Here is a 24,844-nt window from a genome sequence, read left to right as displayed (position 1 = left end):
CGTGTCCCTCTTCTTCTTCTTCTTCTTCCTCTTCCAACTCCTCGTGCCGTGGGATTAACAGGTTTTTCTGCACCTCCGTCTCATCCTTCTGTTCTTCAGCCCCCTCCATCATCCCTCCGTCCACCTGTCAGGATGTCCGTGTGTGGTGGTGAGACCCCCCGCTGAAGAGGAGGCAGGAAACAGAAGAAGAAGAAGAAGAAGAAGTTCAGATCACGCAAGAAAAAAAAGGTGAGAAGAAACAGTCGATGCATGCTGATATAGAGGCATGTTCTGCATAATCTCCTTACTGTGTGTGTGTGTGTTTGTTTGTGTGTTTGTGCTGCAGTTGATGTGTCTTTGTTTACCTTTTCTCTTCAAACACACACACACACACAGAGTTTCCAGTACTGTGACGTGTGTCCTGATGCACATGCTTTTAAACGGTATCATATTTGCAGTATCAATAATAGATAGAATCAACTGTTACTAATTTGTGGCATTCAATATTAAATATTATAGCATTTTTTTTTTTTTTTTTTTTTAATAAAATGTGCTTGTAATTTAAGGAAATATTGATAATAAAACGACATTTAAAAAGTGCTGTACATAGACCGTAGGATACGATGCAGTGTAAACAAGAAAATCAATATTATGAAAATGTTAAAAATGGAACATGAAACCAATAAAACACACAATACAAGAGCAATAAAAGTACAAAACACAAAAATTGCCAACTCTTACACATGGACAGAGAACGGCAAATAGAAAGAGTGGTTTTTAAGTGTGTGTGTGTGTGTGGGGGGGGGGTTAACTCGTTCCACATTTTATGAGCCATGCAGCAAAGACTCTGTCTAAATACACGAAGAAGTCATTTTTTTCTGCAGATCTCAGTGATCGTGACGCTGAATATCATGATCAACAGAAAAGTAGAATTTAAAACAGCATCACATTCACAATAGACAAAGATAATAGCACTAATACGAAGAATAAATCATCTCAAACACTGTCAGCCGCAGACTATACTGTAGAAATGTGATGATTTGCTGAACTGGACTTTAAAAAATGCATTTCTAACCTTGTTGTGGAACAGTTTGAGAAGTGGAATCAAAGTTCCGATTGTGTGGTTTTTTCCGTGTGACTGTGCAGCAGCTGTGGGTTTGACTCCTCGTCCCTCCCTGAGCACTCACCTCACACATGCCTTTATTCTCTTATCACAGTCTTTCTCTGGGTGCAGCTGAGCTCATGCAAACACTCACGGTTACACACAAGCTGCTGATGGGAGAGAGAAAAAAAAAGATCACAAAGTATTTGACTGTTTATGGCCTGAAAACACTAAACCTGTGATGGTGTGGTCCATGTCGTAGAGACACACCAGGTTTGATTATTGACTTCAGCTTCTGTAAAAATCATACTTGAGGGTTTTTTTGGGGGTGTGGGTTTGTTTGCTCAGCATGAGGCCGTCACCAAGAAGCAGCCGGGGACTGATAACATGGATTATAGATTATAGTTTACAGATGTATCTCACTCTGAGACAGGCCTGTTTTAGACTGGAAACTAAAGTGTGTGTGTCGCTCTTCTTAACTGCACGCGCTCTGCACCAAAGTCCATAGAGAAAATCAGTGATTTTTACATCACAGCACACAGTTAGTTTGTGACTTTTGTGTCTGAAATCCTTTGTTTAATTTGTATAAATAAAGAAACATAGCAAATAAGGCAGCAGTAGATCACTGTGAGCTAAGAACGCAAATTTTCTTTATGGACTTTGGTGCAGGAGAGTGAGTGGTTTACAGTCTGTTTTCTGTTGGAAATACTTTTTTTTTTTTTTTTTTAAATCAACAGATTACATATTCACTTGATCCAGAAGATACTGAAAAGAGCCAAAGATGATGTTTTTAAATGGGAATTATTTTATTAATTCCTTTTATTTCATTTATTTATGTTGCTAATTTGCCATAGGTGACAAAATGGACGCCTTTGGCGACACAAACCAGGCTCAGAACCACCTCCAACTACATGTATATGTCTTTTTGCTTTTTTAGGAATAAAATAATTTACACTTACATAAAAAAAAAATTGGTCATTATTTATTATAAGGAGTTAATTTCACAGTGGTGTCGAATAATACAACGAAAAGTAACAGCATCAATGTACCTTCGTCTATTTGTGTCAGCGTTTCTCTTCCTCTTCACTGCATCATTTCTCTCTTCTCGTCTTTCCTTTCTTTTTAGCCTTCATTCGTTTCCATGTGTGTCCATAAATATTTGGTGTCTTTTTCACGACGTCTTACTTACTTCAAAGTTTCTCAATGTACCGTACAACACATACAGTATAAATATATGACACACACACACACACACAGAAACAGTGACTGCACACAACCTTTGTCCACCTCTGCTCTGCGGGGTAATTAGATGCTGAAATATTCATAGGCACTGTGTGTGTGTGTGTGTGTGTGTGTGTGTGTGTGTGTGTGTGTGTGTGTGTGTTCTTGTACTTGCAGCATACTGAGGACCAGTGAGGGTTTTTAACCAACAAAGTGAGGTCATTTTTACGGAGTGAGGACATTTTGGCCGGTCCTCACTTTGTTTTCATTGAAATCACTTCCTTAGGTTGCTATAACATGCTATACTCAATTTGTCAAAAAAAAAAAAAAATACGACATAGTATATAGTATGACTTTTTTTGTCAAATTTTGGACCAAACATCTTGCGTCAATTTTTTTTTCAAATTTTGGACCAAACATTTTGGGTCAAATATTTTTTTTCAAATTTTGGACCAAAAATGTTGCATCAATTTTTTGTCAAATTTTTTTTCAGATTTTGGACCAAACATTTTGGGTCTAATTTTTTTTCTTCAAATTTTGGACCAAAAATGTTGCATCAATTTTTTTTTCAAATTTTTGACCAAACATTTGGGGCCCAAGTTTTTTTTCAAATTTTGGACCAAAAATTTTCCGTCCATTTTTTTTTCAAATTTTGGACCAAACATTTTAGGTCCAATTTTTTTTTTCAAATTTTTGACCAAAAATTTTGCATCAATTTTTTTTTTCAAATCTTGGACCAAACATTTTGCACCAAATTTTTTTTCAAATTTTTGACCAAAAATTTCAGTTCCAATTTTTTTTTGTCATTCATGAAGTAGATATTTGTAATTGTGTTGATTTATAAATTGGAAATGCTGGTCCTCGCTTTGTCAGCAACCCAGTCCTCAGTATGCAGCAAGTACAAGAATGTGTGTGTGTGTGTGCGTGTGTGTGTGTGTGTGTGTGTGTGTGTGTGTGTGTGTGTGTGTGTGTGTGTGTGTGTGTGTGTGTGTGTGTGTGTGTGTGTGTGTGTGTGTGTGTGTGTATGAGTGTTCCAGGTATTGCTCATGTTGCGGGGACCTAAATCTGTTTACGCGGTGACATTCTGGGGACTTGTTCCCTTTATGGGGACAAAAGGCAAGTCCCAATAACATAAATGATTCGTTTTTAAGGTGAAGACATGTTGTTGTTGTGTGGGTTATGATGCGGTTGGATTTATGTCAATAGTAGTTATGGACAATATAGAGTCTCAATCAATGTCAATGTAACGTCCTCTGAAGTCATACAAACCAGACTGTGTGTATTTATGTATGTGTGTGTGTGTGTGTGTGTGAAAGGGAAGAGCATTGTGTTTCACTTCTTCTGTTTCAGCGTGTATTTGTTCTCATGTGATGACAGTTGTCTATATTTAGAGCTGAATTTATACACAGTTTACGCGACTGGGTGCCAATTTGATTTCCTATTCATATTCATATTTCATATACATGCTCAACCATTTGGTTCGACCACACTTTAAGTCACTATATCTCATTGAAAAAATGCATCAAGCTGAACTCACTAACACTAAATTAATGTGACTTGTTCTGAATGTTGTACTTTATGAATTATGCAAACCAGGTTTATTATGAACAGACGTCTCAACCGTTTGGTAGAGGCCTGTATCTGAAATACTGTAGGGTCTAATTAAAAAAAAAAATATATATATATATATATATATATATATATATATTGATTGTCGTTATCAATAAAATAAAATAATAAAATGCAAATATATAATTTTTGCTTTGCTTTCTTCTTGGTGCGTACCTTAAAGGGTTACATCTGAATCTTACAATTTGAGTATCTGTAATAATGAGTTTTCTTTTTCCTTGAGACAATAACCCATGAGTCATCATTTCCCAAATCAATGTGTGTTAGTCAGTCTGACATTTATTTAAATTGGGTATAATCTTTTTTTATTTAAATTGTCTAAAACCTTGGCTCTCAAACTGTGGTACATGTACCACCAGTGGTACGTGAGCTTCCCCTGGTGGTACTTGGAGGAAAGTCAGAAATACAGTTTTTACTGTATAAACCAGGTCATGTGAACGGAGTGGAGCTGAGGAATTTTGTTATGTGTGCAAAAAATGAAACATATAACAACAAATACTTATATTATACATATTATATACTTCAAGACCTCTGTATTTTCTCTCTATAATTCATTGATTGATTTATAGTTCGGATAAATCCTGTGATGTTTGGCTCAGCTTGACGTCTGTGGGGAAAGTTCACCACTCGTCAGAGGCAAAGTTCCAGCTCCTGTCGTAGTAGTTTTTTTTTTTAAAGGTCTGAAATGCTGCGAGTGAGGTGAAACCTCCCGAGGGGAACTTCTCTTCAGGTTTGACTTTTGCTTTCAAAGAGTTCTCACCGTCTGAACAGGCAGCTGCCACTGCTGCTCAGTGTCAGAGGTCGAATGATCCAAATAAAGCTGGATAATGAAAGAGTGAATAATTTACTGCGCTTGAGTCACACACGCGTACACACGGGTTTCATATATTAACGAGGACTAGGATGCAAACACAATATATTAAAACATCGGGGGAACGTATGTAACGACACAGGTCATAAAATGAAAATGAAATACTGACCATGCACCGTTTTTAAAGGTTTGTTTTTGCTTCTTTGTCACTGTCCTGAAAGAAAACCAGGAAAATGGCATTACTCTATTATTCTAAGTCATTTTTAGAGTTCAGTGACAAACATACGACCAAAATCTGACCAGTTTCTGCTCACGTGTCCAAACAAACATCTCCATAAAGTTTACAATATTTCTATCCAAAACAGGGATACATTTTATACCATTATATATTACAATGATACTGCTTTTTAAGATGATAGCAAACAACAAAATTAACGTTTCAACTGAAGACACTGACAGAAGGTTCTGTTTGTTTTTTGTTTATGTGTCTTTCCCTGGTTTTATTCTTGTCGTGGGACTAACTCTGTGCACTGAACCCCAAATGTTTTGTGTTAAAAGTTAACTTTTCAAAGTTTCTCGTCTTCTTTATGACTTCTCTGTCAAAAACAAAACGTCAAAAAGATCAAGGAAGACTTACCGAGGCTAAGACACTAACCTTAACCCCAGGAAATACCACAAATGAGCAGCTTAAATATGTCCTTAATGAATAACACATGCACACACACAGTTACCTGTAGTGTTTTGTATGGATCCCATTAGCTCTAACGTCTCATTTACTGTGAGTTGAGCGTTTTAATGAGCTCGTTTTTTTTTCTTTGATCATGTTTAAAAGTCTCAGGTCACCGTCGGCTTTGTTGTTTTTATGTCTGTGTAAATATCTGCGATCGCTGCCATTTGTATTGGAATCATGTGACGGAAAGTCAAACTGTCTGTATAGTAAATGTTATGTGATGTGATGTGATGTGATGTGTTGTATAAACATATAATATTGTTGTCTGTGTGTGTGTGTGTTTCAGGGTCCACAGGTGACTGCTGATGTCCGACTGTAAGCACAGAAACCAGAACCATGGTCATTCTACAGCAGGTACACACACACACACACACACACACACACACACACACACACACACACACACACACTGGTTTTCCATGCATTCCCTATCCCCTTAAACCCTAATCTTAACCATCACAACTAAGTGCCTAACTCAAACCTTTAGCCTAACCCTAAAACCAGGTCTTAACCCTGAAAAAAAGCCCTTGAAAGTACAGTCGACCAGCCGAAATGTCCTCACAAACACACACACACACACACACACACACACACACACATATACACACTGATTTGGTTTTATTTCCGTGCCTTACAATTGTGTAGTGCTTGTCAGTGTTTGACTTAAGAGGATTCAACAGCTGCTACTTCAAAAAAAAGAATGTGTGTGTGTGTGTGTGTGTGTGTGTGTGTGTTCTTGTACTTGCAGCATACTGAGGACCAGTGAGGGTTTTTAACCAACAAAGTGAGGACATTTTTACGGAGTGAGGACATTTTGGCCGGTCCTCGCTTTGTATTCATTGAAATAACTTCCTTAGGTTGCTATAACATGCTATACTCAATTTGTAAAAATTCAAAAAAAAAATTGGGGGGAATTTTTTTTCCAAATGTTTTTTAATGTTTTTTTCCCAAAAAAAGTTCAATTTTTTTTTTCAATTTTTTTTCCCCCAATTTTTCTTTCAAAAATGTTTTTTTTAATATTTTTTTCAAAAAAAAAGTTCACTTTTTTTTTCAAATTTTTTTTTTCACATTTTGGAAGACATAGTATAGTTTGACTTTTTTGTCAAATTTTAGACCAACATTTTTTTTTTTTTTTTTTTTTCAAATGTGTTTTAAATCTTTTTTTCAAAAAAAAGTTCAAATTTTTTTTTCATTTTTTTTTTCATTTTGGAAGACATAGTATAGTATGACGTTTTTGTCAAATTTTGGACCAAAAATTACCAAAAAAAAAAAAAATCGAAAAAGTTTTCCAGCCCATTTTGCTCTGGGGCTCCACCTGCAGACATCTCATGGTACTGCAACCACTAGTTCTTTGTAGATATTTGTAATTGTGTTGATTTATAAAGTGGAAATGCTGGTCCTCACTTTGTCAGCAAACCAGTCCTCAGTATGCAGCAAGTACAAGAATGTGTGTGTGTGTGTGTGTGTGTGTGTGTGTGTGTGTGTGTGTGTGTGTGCGTGTTTTCATACCCAGTTAATGCGTTGTTGAACTTGTCAGCCTTTCTGATCAACTAATCAACTCTGACAAGTCCTCCCCCTCTGTGGAGGCCCAAATGGGTCGAGCCAATAAAACACACACACACACACACACACACACACACACACACACACACACAAACACACTCTCTGAGAGTGAGTTTTTCTCTCTACACTGCTTAAACAACAGAGTGTATTTATTGACAGGTAGTATGTGTGTGTGTGTGTGTGTGTGATTTAAAACTGTGCTGCCGCTGTATCTTTTCTCTCACACACACATTGACACACCACCTGTTGTCATGATCAACGCTCGGAAACATCTATGGAGGTTATTGAAAGATGCTGAAAGAAGAAATGGATGAGAACAAATTAGAAATGTTTTTTTTTGTCATGTTGACACTTGAAGATACAACATTTAAGGACATTTGTTGAACATGGCAACAACAGTGAACAAGGGGGATTGCGATTGGCCGCTGGAGGACTGTGAGGTGAATGAGCGGCAGCTCAGCTACAGATACAACTCCCTCACTAAGGTAAAGTCAGGCGTCTGTCAACAGCATCACTGACGCTGGTTAATCTGCTCATTTCCACTTAATTAAGAGTTTTAATCCATGACGAGGTGTACTGTTATTACATTTACTCAATTAAAGGGTTTCTTTCATCACTGACTATGTCAGAGAATCAATTTAATGTCCTAAAAATATTCTGATATATAATAACATAATATCCTCATCTCAGGGCTCTTGCTGTAAAGACAAAATGTTAATGTTATTTGTTCACCGAAGCAGAAAAAGCAGTCTTGTGTTTTTATGGACGACTTTATTCAGTCATAAATAAGCGCGGTGTTAGTCTGACACGGTCTCTCGCCCTCTGACCTTTGATTTGATCCATCTAAATGCAAATGAGCTGAGCTGTCGCAGCTGCTTCCTGCCTCCAAATGCTCCCGGATAATTGGATTATCCTCGTTTTTAATTGAAATGTTGTTTCAGTGGCTGTTTTATTCCCGTGGAAATAAAATATTTTTGAAGTGCTCTCTGCTGCTGGTTAATGGAACCTGCTGATGGAGGCTTTCATAAACACCAGCAGGGGGCAGACTCTCTCCCTCTTTCTCATCCCTGCTGATGTGATGAGCTCATGTTACTTGTAGTAAACATGTTACACACTGAGGGAAACAAGACGCTGCAGTTATGAGAGCGTGAGCCACATATGTCCATGCACACATTTAAAGGTGCAGTGTGTCACTTTTAACAAGGGTTTTATACTTTTATATGTACAAGAGCTTTTACGGAGGTCACTGTTTTGTGCCGCCAGTTTTCTACATCAGCTTAAATTGACAAACCAACCAGAGAGAAGCTTCAAACTTAAAGGTGCCATATGTAAGAATGTGGCCAAAAAACGGTTACTACATTCAAATTCAAAATACCGAGGTCTTTTAGGTTTTCGTTTTCTGACGTAACTGGCAACCCGTGGTTGCTCGGCAGCTGAGAATCTACTGACTGCAATGATTGGTAGATGGCAGGTCGGTAGGTGGCGCAACATGCCAAAACATATCATGATTTGCAGTCTGCAAAATATTTTTTTAATGCAAATATTTTGTCTGTACTGTTGTTGTTGTTGGTGAGTTCAGTTTGTTATATGAACATTATTCCTGAGTCTCTGTGACATATTAGGAGAATTTTATGGCCAGTTGCTTTATATTTATTACATAATGCACCTTTAAATGATTGACATCATGTCTAGTATTCTACCTTCATGGCGCTTTTCTGATACTGAAATGTGACGGTCTCTTATTGTGAGAGCTGCTGTCTCATCATTAGATTCCACCTTGTTCTTACACACTGGATGGTAAAAGTTTAACCTGAAAATATATTCATGCACCAGAAGACAAATTAAGAATTCTAACTTGTGTAAAAACCCACAGAAGACAGAACAACTGTCACATTATGTCTGTATACTGTATTATGTCAGTTGTCGTGTTTCACTTTTGGAGGGTTCCACCAAGAACCCTTTTAAAACCCTTTATTCAGGAAAGGGGTTTTAAATGGTTCTATGGATCAAAAGGGAAAGGGTTTTTCAGAAGCAAATGGTTCCAGGTAGAACCTCATCCCTTGTAGAAGAACCCTTTTAGAACCCTTATTTCTAAGAGTGTACAAAGGGTTTTGGCCTGTGTGCAACTCTCCACCATCTTTCCTATAGTAAAAGCAGAGTCAATACCTGGAGACATAGCATGGTACTGTGTGTGATCAGCAGGTTTCCAGAATATTTGGAAGATTATTCTTTGTTTTAAATCCGTATTTATTCAAATTAATAACGGTGTCACCATGTTGAACAATGCCACTCACAGAAACATACAACCACACAGGACAGAATACGTCTGCACACAGGATAACTGTCTGAATTATAGTGTAAACGGTAGATGACAGGGAACGAAGCAAAGGCATGTATAAGTATAAGTGGCGCCATTGTGATTCATGCTGATTCATCAGACTTTGTGGTTCATTTGAACCATGAGGAAAACGTAGGAGCTTCATGTGTCCTCACTGCTGCGTGGTTTGTTACCTCCCTCCACACAGCAGTGACACCAGCAGCCTGTAAGTGAATACTTGGCTCATGTCTGACCTGAATTATTTAGCCCACGAAAGAGATGGTGAAGCGAGCACACGCCCATTCACCACAGGCAGAGCGTGGACATGACATCACTGACACTTGTCTCTGTCACTGACTGTGTGTGTGGAAGACCTTCTCCCTCAATCTGTCCTCACTATTACATCAACAATAATTATAATACTCAATAACATAAGGTCACAAATCAGCTCAACAGGTCAAAGTCAATTCATGGATAATTTTCCTTTTACTAACTTAAATAAAACATTTCTTTCTTAAAGGTGAAGTAAGTAGTTTATAGTGCCATCTAGAGGAGAGGCTGATATTTACAACAAAGAACTGCTCCTCTGATCACCCCCTCCCTTCCGTGAGCGCTACGGTGTCCTCAGCCGGTCAAATGTCGTCCTCGTCGTCTTTCTCCGTGTCAGCAGATGAGGTTCGTGAGGCGAGGGAGAGGGAGAGAGGGCGAGAGGGAGAGGGAGAGAGGGAGAGGGAGAGAGGGAGAGGGAGAGAGGGAGAGAGGGAGAGAGGGGGAGAGGGGGAGAGGGAGAGGGAGAGGGAGTGGGCGAGAGGGAGAGGGAGAGAGGGAGAGAGGGAGAGAGGGAGTGGGCGAGAGGGAGAGGGAGAGAGGGAGAGAGGGAGAGAGGGGGAGAGGGAGAGGGAGAGGGAGAGAGGGAGAGGGAGAGGGAGAGAGGGAGAGGGCAAGGGAGAGAGGGAGAGGGCAAGGGAGAGCGTGAGGGAGAGGGCGAGAGAGAGAGGGCGAGGGAGAGAGGGAGAAGGGGAGAGGGAGAGGGCGAGAGAGAGGGCGAGGGAGAGAGGGAGAGGGCGAGAGAGAGGGAGAGGGAGAGGGAGAGGGTGAGACAGAGGGCGATGGAGAGGGCGAGGGAGAGAGGGGGAGGGAGAGGGCGAGGGAGAAGGAGAGGGAGAGGGCAAGGGCGAGGGAGAGGGCGAGAGGGGGAGAGGGAGAGAGAGAGTGAGAGGGTGAGGGAGAGAGGGCGAGGGAGAGGGAGAGGGCGAGGGAGAGGGAGAGGGCGAGAGAGAGAGGGCGAGGGAGAGAGGGAGAGGGGGAGCGGGAGTGGGCGGGAGAGAGAGAGGGCGAGGGAGAGGGCGAGGGCGAGAGAGAGGGAGAGGGCGAGGGAGAGGGAGAGGGCGAGGGAGAGGGAGAGAGGGGGAGGGAGAGGGCGAGAGAGAGGGAGAGGGAGAGGGAGAGGGCGAGGGAGAGGGAGAGGGTGAGGGAGAGGGCGAGGGAGAGGGCGAGGGAGAGGGCGAGCTACCGCGGCCGTAGCAGACGAAGCGGAGAGAGAGGAGGCGGGACTTCCGCTACAAGTAAAGAGACGCTTGATTTGCTCTCTCGCGTTTGTCCTTACAGGCTCCGGTAGAAACATGGCGTCTCTCTGCTAACAGTGGCTATGCAACCGCGGCCCGCGACCATGTTATTTTACATGACTTTTTGAAACACTACGAAAATGAAACAAAAACTATTATACAGCGACTAGACAATGCAGGAGCACATAATATGTATAAAAAAGTGGATTTTGGGTTATATAAACCCATAAATACTACACAGTGTCCCTTTAATACCTAATATATTACCTTGGCTGCTGCTTTGACTTTAAACTGAATCTTGATTCGTGTTGAATAGAATAAAATCTGATTTGAAAGCTGAGTTCCTGACTAGATTTATTTATTCATTTATTTTTTGCGTTACACTCATACTCCTGAGCCTCGGTGCAGAAAAACAAACCGCTGTATTAAATGGGTCAGAGAGTCTGCTTCAGTGTCTGGTTGTTTGTCCTCAGGGCTTCATTGATCTTTAAATTACTTGTGTAAAAAGCCTCTAAAGCCCCGTGAAACTCTATTAAACTAACTTTCTGAGGCTGACGGCCGTGAGAGGAGAAATGTTATCAGACATGTTGAGCCAAGGAGAGAAGCATTTTCATGTAGAATGCATGCAGACCGTATATAAAATAAATGTATGTGGTCTTCCTGGTCTGTTCTGAGAACAACCAGGAAACGAGAATAAACTATTTAGCCACCGGGGGGCGACTCAGTGAACATTTTCCTGAGGAGTTAATTGTCTAAATTGCCAGTTTCAGGTTTTCTTCAATTGCACGTGATGTCATTTGTGTAAATTATGTTCCTATGTTGGAGTAAAGTGGATGATTAAGTACATGAGTGGAAATCAGTGTGATTGACAGATAATATTGTCCAATAGGAGCTTGACTGGAGCTCAGCGGTTGCATAACCTCAACGTGGTCTCCGAAATGGGAGTTCATATTCTTACTGTATGAGTGACATCACAAGCAGTTGTTTCTTACTGGAAATCAAAAAACCTTGTTGTCATGTTTGATGAGCAGCTCTACTTTTGCGATCATGTTGTGTCTGTTTTGTGCCACATTGAGTGATGGATTGTCAGTGACTAGACCACACGTTGTCTTTAGGTAACAGATACACGAACAATGAGAAAAGTCATTTGACTGCAAGGCAAGGCAAGTTTATTTGTATAGCACATTTCAACAACAAGGTAATTCAAAGTGCTTTACATAAAGCATTAAAAAGCATAGAAAAGAGACATTTATAAAATCAGATATAACATCAAAATAAAAACAAGCAGGTAAAATTTAAAGATTAAGATTAAAAAATAAAATAGATACAAATAAAATAAAAAGATAAAAAATGAAATCAAGAGTATATATAAGGAATAGAGGTTACAGTGCAGTATTGGAAATTACTGAAATGCAGCGGCAAACAGAAAAGTCTTCACTCTTGATTTAAAAGAGGTGAGAGTTTCAGCAGACCTACAGTTTTCTGGGAGTTTGTTCCAGATATATGGTGCATAGAAACTGAACGCTGCTTCTCCATGTTTAGTTCTGACTCTGGGGACACAGAGCAGACCTGTCCCAGATGATCTGAGAGTTCTGGATGGTTCGTAGCTAAGCAGAAGATCAGAGATGTATTTTGGCCCTAAACCATTCAGCGCTTTGTAGACCAACAATAGTATTTTGAAGTCAATTCTTTGATACACAGGAAGCCATTGTAAAGACTTCAGAACTGCAGAGTTCATCCATCTATTCATCAGTATATGGCATCAGTACATTCACTGGAAATGAAACTTAATTAAAGGGAATGTTTGTTAATGATGAGAGGGCAGAAAAGATGAAGAAAAAGAGACAAATAGAAAACAAAGTAGACGAGACGACAGACACCGAACAGATCGTCCACGTTAAATAATTCAACACGTGGTTCCTGATAGTTTGCTACTGGCCCGGCTCGCTTTGATCTGTGTGTGTGTGCGTGTGTGCGTGCGTGAGCTTGTATTTGTTACCTCATTAGGACATTCCCTGGCATAAACACTGACCTTGTCAGGACCAATAGTCCGAAACCTGGTTCTAATGAGGCAGAACCTCATTTCTGAGGAACTGGTTAAGTTTACGGTTGTGGTTATGGTTAAGGATAAGGCTTTGTTTTGGTCAATGGGAGTCCTTAGAAGGATAGCTTTGTGTGTTTGTGTGTGTGTGTGTGTGTACAGAATGACAGGTGCATGGTGGTGTAATGTTCAGGTGGCTCACTTTGCCAGACAGGGTATTTACTTCATTTAACTGACACATACAGTACGTAACACACACATACGTACATTCTTGGGGGTCGTACCTATGTTCCCCCGGGTCCTATGTTCCCCGTTTTTCCAAAAAAGGTCCTATGTTCCCCACTTTGTATGTGACAGGGGAACATAGGACCCTTTTTTTGAAAAAGGGTTAGGGTTAGGGTTAGGGTTAGGGTTAGAGAAAGGGTCCTATGTTCCCCGGTCGCATACAAAGCGGGGAACATAGGACCCGGGGAACATAGGTACGGTCCCCATTCTTGTACAGTGTTCTTAGTGAGGACTCAACATAATGCTTTTCCTTGTCACAAGTAAAGTAAAGTCTAAACCTTTAACCTAAACCCAGTTCTAACCCTGACCCTATAACCAAGTCTTAACCGTCAAACTTTTAAAGTTGTGAGGACCCGCTAATATGTCTTCACAAGGAAAAGTTTGAGTCAAATCCACACGGCCTATATTCAAGCTAAATGCTAACAGCAGCATGCTAGCATATCAGGGGACCGTATCTATGTTCCCCGGGTCCTATGTTCCCCGCTTTGTATGTGACCGGGGAACATAGGACCCTTTCTCTAACCCTAACCCTAACCCTACCCATTTTCAAAAAAGGGTCCTATGTTCCCCTGTCACATACAAAGTGGGGAACATAGGACCCGGGGAACATAGGTACGACCCCCATGCGGGAATATCAGGGGACCGTATCTATGTTCCCCTGGTCCTATGTTCCCCGCTTTGTATGTGACCGCCGGGGAACATAGGACCCTTTCTCTAACCCTAATCCTAACCCTACCCTTTTTCAAAAAAAGGGTCCTATGTTCCCCTGTCACATACAATGTGGGGAACATAGGACCGTTTTTGGAAAAACGGGGAACATAGGACCCGGGGAACATAGGTACGACCCCCATGCGGGAATATCAGGGGACCCCTGGACCATATCTATGTTCCCCTGGTCCTATGTTCCCCACTTTGTATGTGACCGCCGGGGAACATAGGACCCTTTCTCTAACCCTAACCCTAACCCTACCCTTTTTCAAAAAAAGGGTCCTATGTTCCCCTGTCACATACAAAGTGGACCATTTTTGGGAAAAACGGGGAACATAGGACCCGGGGAACATAAGTACGACCCCCATATCAGTCACAATGATAAGAAGACGTGGGGGTCGTACTAATGTTCCCCGTTTTCCCCCAAAAGGTCCTATGTTCCCCACTTTGCATGTGACAGGGGAACATAGGACCCTTTTTTTGAAAAAGGGTAGGGTTAGGATAAGGGTTAGAGAAAGGGTCCTATGTTCCCCTGTCACATACAAAGCGGGGAACATAGGACCAGGGGAACATAGATACGGTCCCCAGGTTCTTTTGGGTGAAAGTTCACATACAAAATGGGGAACATAGGACCTTTTTTGGGGAAAAACGGGGAACATAGGACCCTTTTTTTTTTTAAGTCATGCTACCCAATCGGAGAACATAAGACCCGGGGAACATAAGACCCAGGGAACATAGGTACTGCCCCGAAACAGGAATATCTACATTCTGAATCACATCCTGTCTGTGTCATAGTAATTCTCAACACAGCCACTTAACACTTATTTAGTCCTCAATAATCGATCATTCCTGATTCTTTTCTTTGGAAATGCTATTTTTTGCGTCCTGTGTTTCTGTTATTTTTTATATAATATATAACCTTTATTGAGGTAATCTCCTAAAGTGGGTTTTCATCAGCTTATTTATCGGCTCATTTGATTTGTGTGTGAAGGTTGAAAGCAAAGTCTTAAAGTCATAAAGTCTTCAGAAAGGTTGGAGCTCTTTCTTTACGTCGAGTTGAGTTTAATTATACTTCTTCTGTGGTGACCTGAACTGTACGTTTGGCTTCACCGACCTGCTCATCCTGATGGAATGGGAAAACAAAAAATTGGGTTAAAATTTGACACCAGGTTATTGAGACATTGTCCTCCGGTGTTCCTTCATCCTGCATAATCTGTAGAATTTACACTGCAAGAAGAGCCCACGGTGTATTTATCCATACAGAAATCCAACACCATGGGACACACCTGAGGTGGAAGTGACATCTTGTTGCCATGGGCGACAGGAGAGGTTGTGGGTTAACAAAGTGAGAGAGAGAGAGAGAGAGAGAGAGATAGAGAAGGAGGGACAGTTACTGCAGTAGAAGTTCACACTGATCTGACGGGAGGCAGAAGGTGCTTTTTGTTTCTTTTTTATTTTATACATTTTCAAATGTATATTTCATTATTTATTTTAGATTTTGTTGACAGGAAAGAGTGGACAAAATTGTGAGAATCTAAGAAGTCTGATCCTGGACCTGTTCTTCATGACATCCTGTTTTGGAGCATCATTTTAAGGAAACTTCAACTTTTTCCGAGATGAACCCAGAGAAGACAAAACAGAGGGCGTAAAACGTGCCTGTGATCCGCTGTGATGAACCGTGAAGACTATGAACATAGCGGCGTTTTTACCTGCTGCACTAACCCTGAGGAACTAACCTGAGAATTATTGGATGGATGTTCGGGAACTGTCCGCACATTTTGTGGGAAGAACCAGAGGAAACAGAGATAACGCAAACATCCGTTGATCTTTTTTACAGTCTGATATTATACCGTGTCTGAGGTGAAGATGTACAAACGTCGAGACTATGTGGAACTTTATGAAAAAGACCAGGCCAAATGGGCTCTGGTGCGCAACATCAACACTGCAACGAAACCCAGCACGCTTCTGCCGGTACGCTGCAACTCAATAATATACAAGTGTGTTTAAGTTCAGGTCATTAGTATTAACTGGTTATGGTTAAGGTTATAGGGATAACGCTTTTGTTCAGGCTGTCAAAGTGAATGAGAGTCAGTGCAGTGTCTTTAAAAGAATAGGTGCACCAACCTGGGTCATAATTATATATCTTTAGTGGGATTTGTTTCACTAAATACCTGTGTGTGTGTGTTCCATGCATCAAACATCAATTACATATCTGTGCGAGAGAGTCACGGATCATAATTGTTAGCTGCAGTCTTTGTGTCCTTGCACAAAGTAAATGTCTTGACCTAGACAGAGGCATCAGTGCACAATGTTAAAGGTCACCTGGTTAACTTTTCCTGAGGTCATTCACCAGGGAGCTGTGCTGGTAGTTTGCTGAAAATTGTGTGTCTACAAACTTTAAGATTGGAAAGTTTAAAGGTCCCATATTATACCCTATTAACCCAAGTTAAACTAGGTCCTGGTGCCCTAATGAACATGTCTGTGTCATGCTTTAGTCAAAATATCGTAAGGATGAAGCACAATAGCAGTTCAATAACTCTGCCAAAACAGCCTTTTTCAGAACGCTCGGTTTTGTGCCTGATCATTTACATGTGAATGAGACCCAGGTAAACACACATCCACTGCTTCCAGGGGAGTGTCGCCACAACCCCCGCTGCATATACCCCATAGTAATGTCCGTTTACCTGTTGTTACTGCGTTTCATCCTAATGCATAGAGTGACCACAATTTTGGCTTCTCGCGATCATAAAAAAATCGAAGAAAAACGATTAATGCGCCGCGCGGCGCGTTCTGTATGTAAATTCCCATGCTAGAAAAAGACCCTGAAATGTAGGACAACATCTACATCTTTCTGCAGTGCTTTCAAACGCGTGCTCCTCATATCACCGATCCACACACGCCACTCGCTAACTGCAGGCACGTAACTGGTGCGTTCAAGGTGTCCCTCCAGCATAGGAATTTACATACACGATCAACAACAAAGGGCTTGTGAAGCTTGTGAACATTTTTTTCATAAATATAATATATCCACTGGACACAAAAATTTTGTGTAAAACACTGTGCTCCGCTGTGCAGCCACTCTTCCTCCCTCGCCTGCAGTCTCGTATTTCACAGGGACAAGGGGGCGCTACGGTGGAGCTGTGAAGTACTCTGTGAAGTACTCTGTGAAGTACTCTGTGAAGTACTCTGTGAAGTACTCTGTGAAGTACTCTGTGAAGTACTCTGTGAAGTACTCTGCCTGGCGGGGTGCCAACATTCACGGTGAAATGTCCGCACTGTCGTCACTTGGTCAGGAGGTGTAAACATCGCGTGTTTTATCGCCTATACTTACACAAAGTGGAACCACTAAAACATGATTGAGTCTTGTTTTTTCACATTTTGGGGACTGGTATGGCCCACTGAGTCCCAAATATAAGTACTAAAAGATTAAAAAGTTGATTTTGCACAATAGGGGACCTTTAAAATTGTTGCCACAGTTTCACACAGCACTCAGCTGGATTGTCTTCATGTTTCATTTGTTGCTTCAACTGCAAACAAACATATGAGTGAGTGTTTGTGTCAGACTTCAGAAAACCTCAAACTCCAATCACTGATAAACTCTTCTTCTCCTTTGTTATCCGTTATGTTTACATTACTGCCTCATCCTTCCCTTTCCTGCATCTGTATCTCAGGGGTAAAGTAAAGGTCAAGAAGGCGTTAACAGTTAATTTCGGAAGTCTTCTGTCCTCTCCTTCATATCGTCTGTCTTTCCTGTCCACATCAGCACGTTCCTCCTGGTACGTCCATCCATCCATTTTCTACCGCTTTTTCCTCCACCAGAGGGTCGCGGGGGGTGCTGTGCCTATCTCAGCAGACATTGGGCGATAGGCTGGGTACACCCTGGACAGTTCGCCAGTCCATCGCAGGGCCACACATAGAGACAAACAACCATTCACTCACACACTCACACCTACGGTCAATTTTAGAGTGACCAATTCACCTAATCCCCATATCGCATGTTTTTGGACTGTGGGAGGAAGCCGGAGAACCCGGAGAAAACCCACGCACACACGGGGAGAACATGCAAACTCCTTGCAGAAAGGCCCTTGTTCCAAAGTTGTTCCAAACGGGGCTCGAACCTCCTGGTACGTGTTTCAGATTTACAGAAGATCGTCCGTCCTTGGTTGATTTTCAGATCACGCATCATTCATTTAATTAATTTATTCCCTTAAACACGGTAAAGCACTCCATTGATAAAATGAGGAATAAGTTGAAAGACTTAAAGAAAGAGAAAATCAACTTACAATCACACTCATGCATTCATTTAGTCCAAACGGTGTTCCTTTCTGACTCTGGTCATTAATATGACGTGACAGTATAAGTTGTTATTTATTCTAACCCCTTTATTCTAACTACATTCTTGTCCCAGTCCTGATTCTGGTTCTCAGATTTCATTCTTGATTTCTTTCCCAGGGCGACTATGTGTGGTTGGACTTGAAGAGCGGACGAGAGTTCGAGGTTCCAATCGGAGCGGTGGTCAAACTCTGTGACTCGGGTCAGATCCAGGTGTTGGACGATGAGGGAAATGTAAGTGTTTTATACTTGAAGAGAAACTACGGTTCATCTGTGCTGAAACAATTTGAATTAAATAAACTATTCCTCAGGAAATAAAAGACTAGAGAACAGGCTTGAGCACAGACTCAGAGAAGGGTGGTTTATTTGAACCGCATATAAAGCTAGAACAATTATACAATAATGTGCAATAATAAATATGTACATATCCTGGTTTTTTTTCTCATTATTTTTTAATTTACATACTGTACTGTGAGCTATTGGACATCTACTTTTTAAATAGTAGCTCTCTTTTTTTAAATAGATTAAATAGTCATTGGATTTTGAATATATCTCTGGGTTTGTCAAAAAAAAACAACATGATGACATTAGGGTGCTTGATTCTTGAATAATATAATACCTCTAATTATTAATAATCTATACAATGCTATAATCAAATTGTTTATTTTGGTATGTTGGAAAAATCAGCTACTTGACATGTGAAATTAAGCAGTTATTGTATTTTGTGTTTTTCTAGTGAATCATTGCTACAGTAGACAAGGGTTTACCACCCTGTTTATATAATATAGTTTTTTTTAGCGTTTACCAGTCAATTCTACAGCTAAACCAGAGCCTTCATTAGCATTTGAAACAGTCAGACAATCAACAGTGGTAATAACAACAACAACAAAATATTTTAAGATTCAGAATGTTTTACATAGGTGTTGTTATGTGTTGGACTGGATGGATTTCCACATGCTCTGAAATGGTGACCTAAATAATACGGTCTACTTAGAGAGACGGTGGTGTTGATTTTTTTTCCAGAACACCAATATAATAGAAGCCACGCTCACACGCAGGGACACTAAAGAGACTTCTGGGGATCCTCAGGCAAAAAGGATCTAAAGGAACCCCACATCAAACCAAGTCCATGTCTGCTCCATCTGTCCAGAAATGACATTGTATGTGACTTTTTGCATCTTCTTTCCCCTTCAGGAGCACTGGATCTCCCCCCAAAATGCCACCAACATCAAGCCAATGCATCCCACCTCCATCCACGGGGTGGAGGACATGATCCGACTGGGTGACCTCAACGAGGCGGGAATTCTGCGAAATCTGCTCATCAGATACAGAGAGAAACTCATCTATGTAAGTGTTAATACAACAGTAACTGCTAACATGTCACTTGGTGAGCTCTTTATTAGGAGCACCAGCTTCCTTTTGTCCACTTAAAGTCATTGTGAAGGATTTTTGAAGTCTATATGTGTGAGTTACTGATGTCAAACACGACTCCTTCTCTGAGGATCGTCGTCCTGTGACACGGACGCTCGTGCTCTCTGAAAACAGTTTCTAAAGTAAAGACTCACTTAATACCTTAACCCTTTAAGGTACTACTCCACCATTTGGTCGACCACACTTTAAGTCACTATATGTCATTGAAATATCTCACTAAGACTTAATGTGACTTGTTCTGAATGTTTATGAATTATGAAAACCAGGTTTATTATGAACAGACGTCTCAACAGTTTGGTAGAGGCCTGTATCTGAAATACTGTAGGCTCTAATAAAAATAATAATAATATATATATATATATATTGAGTGTTGGGTAACGCTTTCTTTTACAGTCCCCTAATTACCAGGTATTTACCTGGTAAATTCATGGTAACACCAAAGTGTTACTAGGTAATTACCAATGGTAATAAGAAAGTAAATACAGTGAAACTGTTGCCAAAATACTGGGCATTTACCTGGTTAATTATAGCGTGTTATTACTGCTGTTAATAAGAAGGTATGTACAGCTAAACTATGGCAAAACTATGGGAAATGTAAGTGTATTATTGGGTTATAAACTGGTAATAAGCAGGTACCTACAGTCCCCTAATTACTAGCTATTTACCCAAGGGGTAATCTAACAAACCTAACCCTAAAAATGTGTGTAATTACATGGAAACAAGCTTGGCTTTCTTTTACAGTACAGTTTTACTTTACTTACCGAGTACATTACCGTGCATTACCCAGTATTTTGGCAACTGTTTCACTGTATTTACTTATCTTATTACCCTTGGTAATTACCTAGCAACACTTTAGTGTTACCATGAATTTACCAGCTAAATACCAGGTAATTAGGGGACTGTAAAAGAAAGCGTTACCGAGTGGGGTAATTGTTATCATAGGTAAATAAAATAATAAAAAAAATGCAAATAAATAATTTTTCCTTTGCTTTTTTCTTGGTGTGTACCTTATAGGGTTAATATTCATACCTGCTTAAGTCTACAATATCTCTTGGTTCAAATTTGGTATTTTGTGACTTCAGTTTTTGTTCAGTTTATTGTGATCTGTGCGGTGCACAAACTACAGTCTTAGATAAAGTGTCAAACACATTCTTGAGTTCCCGCAGACCTTCTGTGAAGTGGTCAAAGTCATGTTGGCAGCCATGTTTTCAGACCATCATCTCAGGCTAGTGTCCACGCTGACACCTCTACATTTAAATCTATCACTTTAAGGACTGCTTTAAAGCCTTTATCCATGTCACGAAACATCGATCTGACATTGTATTTCCTCAGACTTTGTCTTTTAGCCGCTTTTCCTCTCTCATCTCAGTTTCTTGCATCTTTGTTCTCTCATCACATCATCTCTTACCTTCCTCTATCCTCCTTCCTGTTTCCTGTTTCCTCTGAAGACAAACTGCGGTGGTCGGGTAAGTCGTCTGCTCCTATAGAGGACGAGCATGGCTGGAGAAAATACAGAGATCTGACCTAATGTGCTGCTGCATGGCCTGAAAAACAGCAACATCACCTGCATGTGTCTGCATGTTGTCGGCGTCTGAAGAGTCGGTCTTGTATGAAACTGAAAGAAGTCATGGATTTGTTCACGATTAGATTAACAAAAAAAGAGCAGTTTTTCTCGAAGGCTGAGGCCGTGCCGGTGTCGTGTTCCGCTGACGCTTCGGCCTCAGCGCTGCAGCCTGAGTGCTCGTTGATTTCTTTTCAACATGGCCGCCTGTTCTCCTGTGGTGAACTTTGATACGCTCTCATTGTTGTTGCTCAACATCTGAGCTACGAGGCCGGTGTCACCTCATCCCTCCTCCTCCACGCCAACCACCGACATGCACACACTGTGACTGTGACCGCGATGTGTTTAAGAAGCGTTTGATTTACAGTGTATTTGACTTGATTTTCACGCACTGAATCATCACTTTAAGTCGTTGAAAAGCTTAATTTCAGCAACGCGACGACACATTACAGCCGTGAGTCTGTTTCTGAAACACAGGAGCTGCAGCTCTCTTAATACTGTAGTGAACGGGATTAATCATTTCACTCAGATTACATGGACTGATCCGTCACTAACTGACCTGTCTACCTGTGAGGGACCACAGATGATAGAGATGATTGCCAAACTTCACACTTCACCTACAGAATATCAATTTGCTGATTCATATTCCTTCAAAATATATAATTAAGCACGCTACTAATATAAAACAATATAAATATTATTAATACTATTAATATTATACGTGTATAATCCCAATAAAAGTAGATTTTTTTTAAAGCTCCGCAATAAGTATTTTATCTGTACTTTAGGCAAAGGTCTTGATTTACAGCGGCAGCCATCTTGAGCCATTCTACTACTCACAAAAATAAATGTATAATGTTTGTCTAGATCAGGGGTTCTCAAAGTTTTGATACCTGAGGGTCAATTTAGGAACCCAACGTTGGACTGAGGGCCACCAAAGGGAAAAAAAACAGGGAAAAAAACAGAAAGAAATCCCATTTGTAATAATTTTCATAATCAGATTGCAGTTGTACAGTTTACACTTATTGGTCTGTATCCAGTAATGTCCAATAAACATTTAACAAGCTTAGAAGCTCCTGGATTTAAACTATCAACCGTAATTCATTGCCGCCATTGGCCCCCTGGCCGCACTTTGAGAACTACTGGTTTAGATTAATGTTAATCTGTTGTTATAAAGTTATGAAATTGTTCATTTTGCTTTTCATACACCTGTACATTCACTTATATGATGAATGCATTTTTTGGCTCTCCAAAACATCATCAAACATCACAGATCATGGAACGAAAATGCTCAAACTACTTTACCTTTAGTGTAACAGCAGCTTCATTCTGTTCATATCAACCTTGAAAAGTTCTCAACCACTACACTCTTCTTCTTCTTCTTCTTCTTCTTCTTCCAGACGTACACTGGCTCCATCCTAGTGGCCGTCAACCCCTATCAGCTGTTGCCGATCTACACCGCCGACCAGATCCGCCTCTACACCAACAAGAAGATCGGCGAAATGCCTCCTCACATCTTTGCCATCGCTGACAACTGTTACTTCAACATGCAGAGGAACAACCGCGATCAGTGCTGCATCATCAGGTAAGCAAAGAAAAAAGTCCAGATTCTCCAATTCAGCGCCACCATCAGGTCATCAGACTTTAACTGTAACCCTTTCATCGTGCTTCACAGCGGTGAGTCTGGAGCAGGGAAGACGGAGAGCACCAAACTCATCCTTCAGTTCCTGGCAGCCATCAGTGGACAACACTCCTGGATAGAACAGCAGGTGCTGGAGGCCAATCCCATACTGGAAGGTATCTGTCTGCATGTCTGCATGTCTGTCAGTCTTATGATATTTGAAAATCACTTTTTCATCATAGTCAGTTCTCACAGATTAAACACTTGAGTCGATCAAATCCACCCGCCAATCGTATTTATTTATTTTTATTTAACCTTTATTTAACCAGGTAGAACCCACTGAGATTACAATCCCTTTTCCAAGGGTGATCAGCAGCACACGTCTGCTGGAGGTGACACACACACACACACACGCACACACACATTCTTGTACTTGCTGCATACTGAGGACCGGGTTGCTGACAAAGTGAGGACCAGCATTTCCACTTTATAAATCAACACAATTACAAATATCTACTTCATGAATGACATCTATAAGGAACTACTGGTTGCAGTACCATAAAATGTCTGCAGGTGGAGCCCCAGAGCACAAAGGGCTGGAAAACTTTTAGATTTTTTTTTTGGTTCAACATTAGATAAAAATGTCACACTATACTATGTCGAACAAAATTTGAAAATATCTTTGACAAAAAAAATTTGGTCCAAAATTTGACAAAAAAAAGTCAAACAATACTATGTCATGCAAAAGTTGAAACATTTTTTGACCAAAAATTTTTGGTCCAAAATTTGACAAAAATGTCATACTATACTATTTCGTCCCAAATTTTTTTTATTTTTTTTTGACAAATTGAGTATAGCATGTTATAGCAACCTAAAGAAAGTGATTTCAATGAAAACAAAGTGAGGACCGGCCAAAATGTCCTCACTCCGTAAAAACGACCTCACTTTGTTGGATAAAAACTCTCACTGGTCCTCAGTATGCCGCAAGTACAAGAACACACACACACACACACACACACAGCAGCACACGTCATAGTAAATTTTAGGAGATTAGATTAAGCATACAGGTTTACAGGAAACAATAAAAACCCAGCTGAGGTTCAGGCTCTTCGGTCTTTTCTGTGTTGTGTCATAAAATGCACCAGTTAAAATAAAGTGTTATCAATTTTTTGAAGCGCCATCGAGGAATTCACAGATCAGAGCCATAAAACAGGACGTAAAAAGGAATAAATGTCAGTTGCACATCACAGATTCCTCTCGTTTGTCTTGCAGCCTTTGGCAACGCGAAAACCATCCGCAATGACAACTCGTCTCGCTTTGGCAAATACATCGACATCCACTTCAACAAGAGAGGAGCCATAGAAGGAGCGAAGATAGAGCAGTACCTGCTGGAGAAATCCAGAGTCTGCAGACAGGTGACGACTCACAGTTATTCATGTTTTTTAATTCATGTAACCATGCTGGAACCAGCCATTTTTGTTGTTTTGTGTTTGGAGGGTGATGGGAGTGTTTGGCTGTTGCTCAACTGGGAGAAGAAGCACAGTTTTTTGGACCGTGTATAATGATAGATTATGGAATAATTAAGGAATACATATTTATATTGTCTTTGGAACTTTGGAGAATCGTTTGCTTACATGCGTCAGAACTTGCCAGCAGAAACCGTTGCGTGGCCCTTTATTGATCAGAGGTGATTCAGGTTGTTGTCTCTGTGCAGGCCCATGATGAGAGGAACTACCACGTCTTCTACTGCATGCTGAAGGGAATGACTGCAGATGAGAAGAAGAAGCTGGGGCTGAGCAAAGCCACAGACTACACCTACTTGACTATGGTGAGTCACTCTCACACTCACAGGTTCACCGCTCCCTGTCGCAGCACACAGGAGTTACTTATTTACCTCCATGATACAATTTTACCAAATGTACACCAGCAGATGCTAACAAGCTGAAAA

At 40.6% G+C, this 24,844-nt stretch overlaps 1 protein-coding gene across 1 annotated transcript in view; it reads left to right on the top strand.

The window, feature by feature from the left end:
- Positions 1-15,817: 15,817 nt before the first annotated feature.
- myo7aa (myosin VIIAa) overlaps positions 15,818-24,844 on the top strand; it is a gene marked incomplete at its 5' end in the record, with an annotated part of 33,789 nt that continues 24,762 nt past the window's right edge. Inside the window, 7 exons of the mRNA XM_083886689.1 lie at positions 15,818-15,922; positions 18,404-18,517; positions 19,478-19,630; positions 22,676-22,860; positions 22,951-23,072; positions 24,169-24,311; positions 24,611-24,724. Coding sequence (XP_083742815.1) covers positions 15,818-15,922; positions 18,404-18,517; positions 19,478-19,630; positions 22,676-22,860; positions 22,951-23,072; positions 24,169-24,311; positions 24,611-24,724 — 936 coding nt within the window. The remainder of the gene's footprint in view (positions 15,923-18,403; positions 18,518-19,477; positions 19,631-22,675; positions 22,861-22,950; positions 23,073-24,168; positions 24,312-24,610; positions 24,725-24,844) is intronic.

The sequence above is a fragment of the Microchirus variegatus genome (genome assembly GCF_963457635.1).
Source record: "Microchirus variegatus genome assembly, chromosome: 3".
Classification (NCBI taxonomy): domain Eukaryota; kingdom Metazoa; phylum Chordata; class Actinopteri; order Pleuronectiformes; family Soleidae; genus Microchirus; species Microchirus variegatus.
The sequence above is the reverse complement of the archived record's forward strand: the minus strand, read 5'-3'. Positions and strand labels throughout refer to the sequence as shown.